Genomic DNA, 12541 nt, shown 5'->3' on the forward strand with positions numbered 1-12541 from the left:
AATGAGGTAACCACTTAAGATCGCGCGCTGATTGGTCGGATAGGTCCAAGGGATTCCCCTCTGACCCCGGCACATTGCATTGTTGACATCATCTGGGGTAAAACCTGGCAGAAAAACATCAATAAGACCAGCCAGCTGATCGCATATCGCAACGTGCTTTGTTGTTGCTGACTTGTGTACATCATACACGATCGGTCTTTGTTCATTTGGGATCGCCGCATTTGGTTTGGCTACAAGCTCACAATTTGGTAAGATATCTATTTTTCCGAGTGATATTTTTTGCGAATTGTGACTGCGTGTAATTTTGCTTTCGTGGCAAATTTGGTAAGACATTTACGACTATCTAGGCCTATACGACAAATTACGAGTACGAGTTGTGACGTCGTTTTTTTTATCCAAGGATCGGAGGGTTTGAACACAGAGATAGGAATATGGATTGTATTAAATTGTCCAGGAGGTTAATTTGCATACATATTCCAATCGTATTTTTGTCTTTTTGTTTTATGGATATTTTGGTTGTATGTTTGTAATTTGACAAACAAAAATTAAATTATTTCGCTGATGCATAATAAATATTGATTACTTACTGTTAATTAGGTTAATTAATAAATTAATTTTTTGAAGGTTTCATGTTTGAGTTGGCACATCTTACATTATTACGAAGTTTTTATGAAGCCGTGAACTGGACCTGTTTTTTTGTTTTCTTAAGTTGGCACATTGCACACAGCCCCCTTATGTGCACGTTTACAAGAAGGCCTTTACCATATAGGATATTCAATTGCAACACCCAACCCAAGCAACTTCCTGTCGCGCTGAACAAGGAATTAAAAGGATGCGTGGGGTTTGATTCTCCGTCACACCAATCATTTGGAAAATAATGTCCCCCCCCCCAAAAAAAAAAATTAGAGTTTTCTTCCTTTATTGTTTTGAATCAAATCCGACGTTGAAGTGGAGAATATTTAGTCTTTTTCCCCCTGGTTTGTGGCTTTGCAGGATTTTTTTAAAGGGGAAATATAGTCCGAATTGCATTAGGTCTGATTCCCATCTCGTGATTACGAAGTCACAACTACAATCATTGCATGGAACCAGAGGAAGAGTCTTCATGGTAAAAATTTAAGAAAATGACTTGTGTACTGTGCATGTTCAGTGCCATGCTGGCAAAAGCGTTAAACAAATCGGGGTTGGGTTTGTGGTAAAAAATATATACTTGTGCCAAAAATGCCTGCATATTATTCATTAGCATTACTTTGTACATCTCATTTTTCCCCCACCTTTTTTCTTGGAACCGTTTGACGCTTAATTGTGTTTTGCAAATTTCAAAGGTGCTGTTTTAGCTGTTATTTGATTGTATTCATCAAGTAGGCTCTTTAAAGTTGTCTTCTTGCAACTTCAAACATAAACTTGGCAATATTTACTTTCGTTTATGTTAGTTTTGATGAAGTAAAGAAGAAACACCAACAAATGTTTTATTCAATATCAATCAACCAGAAGTAGAAGGTCTCAGTGACTACATTAAGTGTTTATTTGTTGTTTCTATTTTATGTGTGTATTGCAGCCTCTGGCAGTGATAAAACTGTTTCCAAACAAAGCCATGCACGAAAACACTGAAAAGTCACTGATGGTCACGAAATAGAAACACTTAAACCTCAGGAATGTGTCTTACACTGCAAGGAATTTTATGAATATGGGTCTCTTTTGTTTTGAACATTGTTCAGGATTTTTAGATCATAGTAGCGATCGATTGATCAGATATCTTTTGTCAGTTTTCCAGAGAGTTCAAGCTAAGAACCTGCATTAAAAAAAAAAGAAATACGTTTTTAAACAAGTTGTAAAATTATTATTTACAAAATTGAAGGATTGGAATTGCAGCAAATTCATAGTTTACAAATCATTGTCAATACAATATTGAGGCTTGTTCAAACATGTCTGAGCCCCAAACCTCCTGCCCAGACCAGACTCCATATGTAGTGGACAAAAGGATATGGTTTCTGGGCAGGATTATCTATTATACGACGACCTCTCATAATAAAATTGGCGAGTGAAGCCAAGAACTACATAGTATTTGTAGGAGATTTGAGCAATTGCCAGTAGCAAGATTGTGTAATTTAATGCAAGCTGCGCCGTAGTATTAATCTGGCCTTTGTGATTGCATGGTCTCAATCTGGTGTCACTCGATCTATATAAGTCAGTGTGTGTTTTGTTACAGCGTACCAGTCATTGCCAGCCAGCTAGCTAGTCACTTTTAATATGCAGAATAAAGAGATCAGTCAAGCGTATCATCCAGTTGATCATGCATAACATGTAAACACAGGAGCTTGTTACTGAGTGTCAGATGGCACTTTTCTTTTTAAATTGATAGCTTTATACAGTTTACATCCTGTGTGTTTTAAAGGGAATATACAACATTTGCAAACATCGAAAAATAAAACTACCAAGTTTTTACGAAATACCTTACTAGGATGTTGGTAAATGACAGTCTAAAGCATCCTGTAAAATTATGGCACCTGGTGTCAAGTCATTTTCAAGAAAATGGTATTTTTGTATACATTTCCAACGGTGGTCGGCCGACCACCGTTGGGAAAACCTAACTATTTTTCAACTACTGCTCCAACTTTACACTTTTTCAGTCCAAATTTTGTTTGCTATTGGTTACATGTTCATGAACGGGTGCAGGCCAGCTAGACTGGTTCCCTTACCTTACAATTTTCCGGTATCTATAAATTGATCCATTTTATCTTTAGTGGAGTCAAGGAACCAGACTACTTGAACATTTTTTTTTTCTTGGTTTTTCCAGCATTTTCGAACACAAAACTTCAAACATGTCAGTGTAACAATATTTGATCTATTATACTAACCCCTCAAATAGTTCATTTCTGAAAATTACAGCAAAAGCCAATTATGTACATTCCCTTTAAATGGCAATTGTGCTTCAGGGAAGGTTCAGTGTATTATTGGGATAGGGTCAATTTACTACAAAATTTGAGTGTCTAATGTAATAAAGGGTGTATCAGTATGAATACAGACAACGTATGTACAACAGAAAATTAAATGATCGATGCTTTTTGCAAATTGTGAAGGCCAAAGTTGTGACTCAGGACACAAAGTTCACTATGTATATTGTACCATAGTGCCATTTTCTGAGATACAATAGTTTTTTTTTTATTGATCGGAAAGAACAGATGGTAAAATTGTACCATAACATCCAAAGAAGAGCAAAATGGACATTAACACTACTTTGCATCCGTCTTGAAGTTTCTTCCGTAAAAACAGTTGATTGTGGTTTAATTTAAACAAATACAGAGCCATTTGAAATGCCCCATGCAATTTATGAAATCAATACAAATGTAATAAAAGAGCATTTATGATGCAACACTTGATCCTATGCAGTAATAGCCATATACCTGCACTTTAACTAATTTGCATAATTCAAATAGAGTCATTTGCATATTTTATTTACATGATCCCAGGTGCTTCCGAATTCCAGCTGTTGACCTCAAAGCTGCAGAAGTTAGGGGAGGGGGGGGGGTTACCCCATCCCGCTTTCAGAATTATAATTTGTTTAATATTCCCCCAACTTTTTGATACAGTGATATATACTCCCCTCCCCCCCTCCACCCGAACCCCCGCCCCAATTCAGAAACGTGTTTTCATTGCTGTTAATTGACCTTGACCTTTAACCTGAGATGACCTCATCTGATTATGTTACATTGTCTTTGCTGTGTCGTGCACAAATGTAACCGGCCAAGATTATATTCAACTGATTTTGCTTTCATATCATATTCTCTAATTATTTCTATTATGCTACAATCTCAGCTGTTAGTTCCCTGGAACAATTAGTTCAACATATTTCTTTTGGTTTGTTGATAATACGCCCCTGGGTCAAAGAATAACAAATAGTCCAAATCAGTGCCAACTAATAGATTGCCAAGAAAGATAATCATGAAAAAAAACATGACTAACAAAAACAAAAGGACAATTTGAACAATGGAAAGCAAAACTAATCACATACAGCAACTGTTTAATTAGTCTTTGTTTTGTTTCTATATTTGTTTTTCTTTTATTTGTAGGTGAAATAGTTTGACAAGGGCAGATTTTTTTACTGATTGAAAGCAACCAGGCATGGACAAAATGCAGACAGGTAGTATACCACAGTTTTTAAACATATATATAAAAAAAAACCACCCAGATTGGTTGTTGTCAATAGTTGAAAACGTTAAAGGGTACATGAAGTGAATTTTCTCGGGAACGTATCTTTTAGTGCAATTTGCTATTCCTCTTAACCAGTTCGCGCCGGAGGCAGTGTTTACACGCAAAAGTGTTGCGGTATTCGGAACGGATGACAGATAAACACTCAGGGAGTAAGGCCGGAAATATCTGTCAGCGACCCGCTCGCAGCGAGCGAGGCCAGAAATATGAGTGTGCTGCCCGAGGGTGATGGCTTCAATCCGCCTGGCTTGAGGTCGAGTGAAAAATAATCCCGTGCCTCTTCGGTTCTTGTCAAAATAATCCCGGCATGAACTGGTTAAATGTATAAAATATATTTGACATCCCTTTTTGGTTAATTTTATTGCAAAGTGCACTTCTTTAAACGTTCAAAATGCTCCATGCTTTTGATACCGATGAGGGCGCTGTTGCTGTGATGTCATTTCAGGAAGACACTGTGCAGTTTAGGGGTTTTCTGTTCAAAATTTCAAACTCAAAATGTGCTCATTGAGAGTGTAAAGGAGCAGAAAATAAGTTAAGTACAACTTGGCCCTGCCACAAAAACATTTGTGAGAAAAGGTTGCTCATTGGCTTACTGCCATGTAGGCCTACTGACAGAAGGCTCGAATAAACCAATGAAAACGACAGCAAAATATCCAATATTATAGCAACCTTTTGTGCCGAAAGACCTGTAACATGTAGGTTTCCGCCCGGAATGACATCACACTTTTGCTCATGAATATGGAAATTGGAATTGGCATAAAAACCGAAAAGGCACCAATATACCCTCGAAAATGGCAAAACAAATATTGGAAATAGGGTCAAATGGGACACAAAGGTGCATTTTCAAGGATTGCATTAAAAATAATTACATTGCATGGGCTCTTTATTAAAGATGGAATATTAAAACTGTATGAAAGTTTAAAATGAGTAATATCTCCCATAACTTGAGCTCCTTTTTCTAGTCCCCTTACTACTTCACTTGTAAGCTAAATTAATTAACCCTAACCGCCCTGAATCCTCCAAAATCCTTTTTGCAAATTGGAGGAATTTGCAGGATTGATGTTACATGGCCAAAGTGCGTTGCTGATTTCGGAGTACGCGATGTGTGTCAAGGTCTTGGGCCGGACCTTGTGTTGTTTATGCTCAGCCGTGCATAAATTTAGTCCTTGATTATACTTGACATCCTCTGCACTGCTCCAGGATGTCACTGCCTCTGCCTCAGCCTATTGACAGTCATAGCCGGAGGATTTTGCAGGATTCAGGCAGTGGTCACCCCTCCATGGACCATATTCAAGAAACAACAGAGGAATTTGCAGGATTGAGGCTATATGCTATTTTTCCATGAGGCCAATTGGAGGATTTTGCAGGATTGAGGCTACATCCTAGCAAAAAGGCCTAGGGAGTTAGGGTTAAAGAAATGTAGTGTTGTGTTTTGCAAGGTGGCAGGTTCAAATCTTGGCACTACTGTTAACGTTCTTTCTTTTCTTTTCTCAGATGCTAAGAAACGACGGAAGATAGCTGCTGTGTCTTGCCTTGTTCTCCTAGCTCTGTCTGCTGTTGAGCTGACGATAGGAGTCGTAGCGTATCAGATGGTTCATAATATAAACGCTGGCTCCTTCTGGGCTGTGGGAGGTGTAAGTTGTTAGAATTATTAATTGAATTGAACTTTCAGATACGCTCCGTGAAGAGTGAGGTCTGAAATTTAGTGAAACCTGAAAACTTGTGTGTATTTACTTATTCTTTAGAGCCAACAAAATTCTCAGAAATTATGTCATACAAATTGAAAGAATATACTTGGCATAAGTTAAAAACTCGGAAATAGGCTCAAGTTTGATCTCATTTTGAGCCTAATTATTTCTAGCATACATTGTAGAAATTGTAATCGTTGGAAGTCTCACAGGAGAAATTGCAGAATACCCCGCCACTCGGAAATACACCCCTAAAATCACTGGCTACGAGGTTGGAATCACTGCAAAAGAAACAATTCAAGTCCATTGCCAGCTACGCGGATACTGAGCGGGGGTACATTATTTGAGAACGAAGCAACACAAAATGAATGGGAGTTCCTGAAAAAATTCTAAGTCCAAACCAACCGCCCTGTTGGCGGCTACGAGGCTACGGAGTGGGAGTCCCCTTGAATATGCTTGAGAACGAAGCAACACAAAAGGAATGGGAGTTGCTGAAAAAATTCTAAGTCCAAACCAACTACCCTGTTGGCGGCTACGCGGTCACGAAGTGGGAGTGCAATGGAGCATGACGCATAGTACATACAAGTAGCGCTGAGAATGTTTATTGAGGTCAATCAACCGTGACCTCGTAGCCGGCTACGAGGTGGATAGATCGAGTGGCAGGGTATTCTGCAATTGTGCCGTCTCACATCTGGACTTGCTGACTTCGAGCATATGTCTTAGGCCCGTTCGAGACGAACTGCCATGCCGAACTCAATTAATTTGACTTTGTTAAATTTGACACACGATAGCACAGCGTTTAGAACCATCTCAGCGAATTGAGTTTGGCACGACACCATCCTTCAGGGTGACAGGGCTGTTGCGCTATCACCATTCCGAATGACAGTGGCACCGCACTGTTCTAAACGACGTGCCATTGCCGTGCCGAACTCAATTCAATTCGTAGTTGGGGCAAACATTTTAGGTTGCAAGTTTATTGAACTGTTTAGAGTAACTGCAGTGCTGCAGACGAACTATTGCCACACTCACGTAGTAGCATGGCGTCTAGAACGGGCCTTAGACTATTGACTCTTCCTTTATTCTGCCATCCCTACAGCTCCTTCTGGGTTCTATTCTGGCGCTCGTCGGAGTCTACAACAAACAAGAAGGTGGATGTTGGATGAAGACTGGGATCGTGTGTTTGGTTCTTGGCGTCATACTGGCGTTTATCGGTGCAATCATTGATGGAGTTACAGCATCTGCAGTCTCGGTAAGAACCGTAGACTCCTTGAATTGGAAAATATTTCTAGGAGAAAAAGCCATCTTAAAGGGCCAATATAATAAATTTTGTGTAACGCAATCCTTGTAAATGCACCTTTGTGTTCCAGTACCTTGTTTTCAATTTTCATTTTGCCATTTTTAAGGGCATTTTGGTGCCTTTTTTTGATACTATGCTGAGAATGTGCATATCCGTGAGCAAAAGTGTGATGTCATTTCAGGCAGAAACATCAATGTAACAGCTATTTCAGCACCAAAATTTGCCAGGATATTTTGCTGTTGTAAATATTCTTTTCTTTGGTGATTCCCTTGTTCAGTACATGACAGTAGACCAATGAGCAAAGCTTTCTCACAAATGTTTTTAATGAGCAAACTTTGAATGCACAATTTGAACAGAAAATCTTCAATTTGAACAGTGTCTTCCTGAAATGACATAACAGCAACAGCGCCCACCTTCGTCAGGAAAAACGTGGACAATTTTTAAATGTTTAAAGAAGTGCACATTTCAATAAGATTAACCAATAAGGTATGTCAAATAGTTTTCATACATTTCAGAGAAGTAGAAACTTGCACAAAATATGCTCCCAAGTAAAATTTAAAAAAAAGAAATGTTAAGGCCAAAAAAAAAAAAGTTGGTCTCTGGTCAGCGCGCGCGTCGATTTTAATCATGCGCGTCGATCTTTTTTTCCCCCAAAATGTTCCGCGGTAGCTCCAACAGCGCCCTCTATTTCCGCACCTCCTCAATTTGTTTTACCAAAGAGCACCAAGGAATGGGAAATTGCACCAAGGCAAATGACTGAAAGCACCAAGGCAAATTATGGAGGACACCAATGTACATGAGGACACCAAAAAAGCAAAATAGTACCCCACCTTGTCTGTACAATCCAAGCTTGAAGAAAAATTTAAAAAAATATAAAAAAGCCGCATCGCCGCGTCAATTCCGGAACTTTGGTCTGACCAGAGACTGAATATTTATTTTTTTTGGCCAAAAGTTGATTACATAATTTTGTCTTTTATCCTCTAAAAATGTAAAAACTATTTTTGTCTTTGTTCTCTATCTGAGCAGAAGGTGGATTTATTCAAGTGCAATCATTCTGACACGGGATTGGCTAATTGTATGGCCAGTGCTGGGTGTGAAAGGTCAGTGAGCATGCTCAGTACGTGCTACTGTTGCTATGTGACATCACAGAGGGAAGCTAACTGTGCCTTTCAGTCTGTCAGGTAATGAACAGTCGTCACTTCAAGATATTCCCCTAAATTCTTAACTTTTACTGTAGAGGTTCAAATAATACACAAAATAGCTCAGACAAACGCCATATTCTTTTACAAACTTGGCCAAGTTCGGGCAAGGACCATTAGTCGACTAGTGGTTGATTTGTGACGTACTTTACGCCTGCGCACTAATAGCAACGTGCGAACGTCTCTAGTCAAACGCTGGTCAAAATGTCATCGCAAAACTTCTGGATCCTGGCTCTCTGCTAGCGTTATGATTGCGGGCGGCTATTGGTTACCAGCGAAGCAACCAACCCCAGTAGGCTGGTTCCAAATAGTCGACTAGCATAGTCAACCACCGTCGACTAGACAGAGTTCGGGCAAACGTTAGTTAACCATTGGTCAACTATAGTCCTTGTGCGAACTTGGCCCTTGGAAGTTACTTACAATACAAAATTTAATTGAGAACATCCGTTTTTCTTCAAACAAAATCGTGCAAAGGTTGAAAAATGTTTGATGTCTAGTCGTTGATTTCACCCTCAGTATTAAAAAATAAATTTTTAGTCAGTTTTCTTAGCTTTGTCCGGGATGTGTTTGAAGTTTTTCGATCTGTAAACTTAGAAAGCCTAACTGGTTGCATCAGATCACCCAGCTTATACGGCCTCATGGCACTATGCAGATATAAAGACGATAATCCTACCCTGCCAAGTTAGGGATTAAGGGCTCTGCAGGGGATTAGCGTTAATCCCACTCCAGAAGAATTATCAAGAATTTGAATCTGGTCGACTGGTTAAAGATAAGCTGTAAATAGAAATTAAATTTCATCTTGAAGGAAGTTGGAAATTTAGGCATATGTTCACAAGATGCATAGTGTTAATATAGTGACTTTCTTGGGCCAAATGGACTAATAGACAACTCCTGTCTTAAGCCTGGGGGGGTGCCAGATCTTTCTGGGCCCAATTTCATAGAGCTGCTTAAGCAGAAAATTTGCTGAAGCACGAAAAAACATTGCTTAGTAAACTTAGGTTACCGGCCAAAACTCTATGTAATGTACATTGCTTGTGACTGGTATTTAACTGTTGTTTACTTAGTATAACAATCGCATGGAGTTTTGGCCGGTAACCTGATTTTATTAAGCAAGACGTTTTTGTGCTTAAGCAAATTTTGTGCTTAAGCAGCTCTATGAAATTGGCCCCAGATTTTACCAGTTCACCGGATTATGCATCACCGATACGTTTTTTTTTTTCACCGTTGCAGTTTGACCGCAACGTTACCTGCAAACATGCGCCCGATGTGGTCACATGATGCTCAGTCACATGATGACAAAATGGCAGCCGTCAATTTTGAATCATATGCGACTTCCTTCGTGAATCTGATCGGTTAACAATCAATATTTCGCGTCCGGAGCGCTGCCCGCACACCTTTCGGAGCGTCCGGAGCGCTGCCCGCACACCTTTCGGAGCGTCCGGAGCGCTGCCCGCACACCTTTCTGGTGACATCAAATCCGGTGAAATCGGATGCGAAAAATCAAACATGTTTGATTTCATCGGGCCGCCCGGGGTACGGTCGGATCGGTCAGAATTTTAAGCGCACACCTCTGTACGATGGCCCAATGATCAGATGAACCGGTAAAATCGGAAAGGTGTGTGCGAGCTTTACTTAAAGAAAGGATGAAACTACTTGAAAATTGCTCCTTAAAACTTGATGTCTGATTTTGATTTAGATTTTGAATTTTTGTTTTTTATAACAGTCTTTCTGAGATTCCCTCATTTTTCTCCGGAGTGAAATCTTGCTCTGACGTCAGCGGTTACATCAACCTCCTCTGGGCCTCCGTCGCATTCCTGACATTCTCCCTCATCGTTGGTGTGGTCGTCACGGCGATGGTTAGCGGCTACAGAAACCTGGTGAGCAAAATGATGGATAGAACTAAATAAAGGGGATTACTGACTCGTTGCCATAGAAATATACTATTTCTGGTTTTCCTCAAAGAGGTCCGTTTAGAAACAAGATTTACCAAAATTATGCATTATTTTGTAGATATTCGATGCAAAGTGGCTTACCATATAAAAGGAATTTTGCCACCATTACAAAAAATAATTATCAAAGCTTAACTTACCAAAACATCAATTTCTTTATAGAACCACCTTTCTTATAAAGCATACATAGCCTGAAATTGTACAAGTTTCCATCTTCATTCTTAAATATCATAACTTCAGACTTAACTCTTGTCATTGTAGGTTGCTAAGATACCAAGGACGTACATCCAGACAATCCAGCGAAGCCCCATTCCAGCCTATCCTACCTCATCTGCATATCAGCCAGTCGTCTCTCCAACTCCAACCCCAACGCCAATGCCCACGCCACAACACGAGGAGGTCCAGAAGACTAGCCGACCAATCCCTGCACCCAGGAACTCGAGACCGCCTCCCTACGCCCCGCCTGCTCATGTCTAGATAGCCTATGCCCCGCCTACTGACGTACAGACTAATGGGCTTTGGCACGTCAAGACTTAGCTATGCCACACCCCTTGATGTCAAGATTCAGCTAGCCACACCCCTTGATGCCAAGACTCAGCTATGCCGCACCCCTTGATGTCAAGACGTGGCTATGCCGCACCCCTTGATGTCAAGACTCGGCTATGCCACGCCCCTTGATGTAGAGATTCGGCTATGCCACGCCCCTTGATGTCAAGATTTGGCTAGCCTCACTCCTTGATGCCAAGATATGGCTATGCCGCACCCCTTGATGTCAAGATTTGGTTATGTCACGCCCCTTGACATCAAGATTGGCTAATGCCACACCCCTTGACGTCAAGACTTGGCTATGTTGCACCTCTTGATGTCAAGACTCGGCTATGCCACGCCCCATGATGTCAAGACTCGGCTATGCCACGCCCCTTGATGTCAAGACGTGGCTATGCCGGGCCCCTTGATGTCAAGACTCAGCTGTGCCACGCCCCTTGATGTAGAGATTTGGCTATGCCCCGCCCCTTGATGTCAAGATTTGGCTAGCCGCACCCCTTGATGTCAATATTTGGTTATGACACACCCCTTGACGTCAAGCTAGGCTAAAGCTACGCCCCTTGACGTCAAGACTCGGCTATGCCGCACCCCTTGACGTCAAGAGTTGGCTATGCCGCACCCCTTGACGTCAAGAGTTGGTTATGCCACACCCCTTGACATCAAGTTTGGCTAATGCTACGCCCCTTGATGCCAAGACTCAGCTACAGAACCCTCAGTGTTGTTTTTCAGCTTGTTTTGAGCCACACCCATACTTCTCTCTTGCCTCACCCACTTAACTCCAATGCCCCGCCCATTGACGTCAAAACTATCCTATGCCCCGCCCGTTGTTCTTTCAACTCGTCTTGTGCCACACCACGTCTTGTTCTGCAGCCAGTATAGATTAAGCACATAGGGTACTGCACAAGAACAGATTTAAGCATATTCCTAACCCTTTGAGGCATCTAAAAGTTCTGAAATAGAGGTATTTAGCTTGTTAGAAAGAAATTTGTAAACTGTTTTTGTACATACCCAATGTGAGCATTCCACTCTGTAGTGAGGTTTGTTGCGTTGAAAAAAAAATGCTTCAGACAAAACTGTTAGAAAATATTCAGAACGCGCCATACAATGCAAGGGCATTTTTGTATCAAATCACATAAAAAAATTCAAGATTAAAAAATGTTTAAAAAAATGTTTGAATAAAAAAATAATTCAATGTCTTATTCTAAAGCAATTAAGGGTCATATAATTTAAAAGATAATCATTGGTCAGTTGGTTGGAAAGTTATATTGCAGAAGCAGTGATCTGTATTTTTAATGATGATGATCAACACTTCAATTTTTTTGTCAAAAAATTACTTGAATTGTATCAATCTTGAAAGTTTAATTAGGCAGCTTTAACTGAATTTCTGTTTGTTACCAAAGATAGAGTTTCGATTTAGTTTTAATTTTTTTTCTTTTTAAGTGGTGTTAACCAGTTCTCGCCGGGATCATTTTGACATTGACCGGCCCCAGGTGCGGCATTGTTTTTCACGAACCTCGATGTCAGACGGGTTCAGGCCGTCATCTGTGGGTAGCACACCCTGATATTTCTAGCCTCGCTCGCTGCGAGCGAGTCGCTGACAGATATTTCCAACCTCGCTCGTTGCGTGTTTATCCGTCATCCGTTCCGAATACCGCA

The 12541-nt window shown here is 40.5% G+C and overlaps 1 protein-coding gene across 2 annotated transcripts; it reads left to right on the forward strand.

Moving 5' to 3' along the window:
* Window positions 1-48: 48 nt before the first annotated feature.
* On the forward strand, window positions 49-12018 carry LOC119723621 (transmembrane protein 255A-like). 2 transcript variants are annotated; one of them, XR_005270560.1, is made up of 8 exons: window positions 49-248; window positions 4068-4138; window positions 5701-5840; window positions 6991-7143; window positions 8218-8372; window positions 10114-10267; window positions 10601-11273; window positions 11490-11508. XR_005270560.1 is itself a non-coding variant. In XM_038194366.1 (7 exons), the coding sequence occupies exons 2-7, from the start codon at window positions 4120-4122 to the stop codon at window positions 10814-10816; spliced, it is 837 nt and encodes a 278-aa protein (XP_038050294.1). In that variant the 5' UTR covers window positions 49-248; window positions 4068-4119; the 3' UTR covers window positions 10817-12018. The 2 variants fall into 2 exon arrangements, 1 of the variants encoding a protein (XP_038050294.1); XM_038194366.1 differs by having other exon boundaries at window positions 10601-12018.
* The last annotated feature ends 523 nt before the right edge of the window (window positions 12019-12541 follow it).

This window comes from Patiria miniata, unplaced genomic scaffold (genome assembly GCF_015706575.1).
Source record: "Patiria miniata isolate m_02_andy unplaced genomic scaffold, ASM1570657v1 HiC_scaffold_17, whole genome shotgun sequence".
Lineage (NCBI taxonomy): Eukaryota > Metazoa > Echinodermata > Asteroidea > Valvatida > Asterinidae > Patiria > Patiria miniata.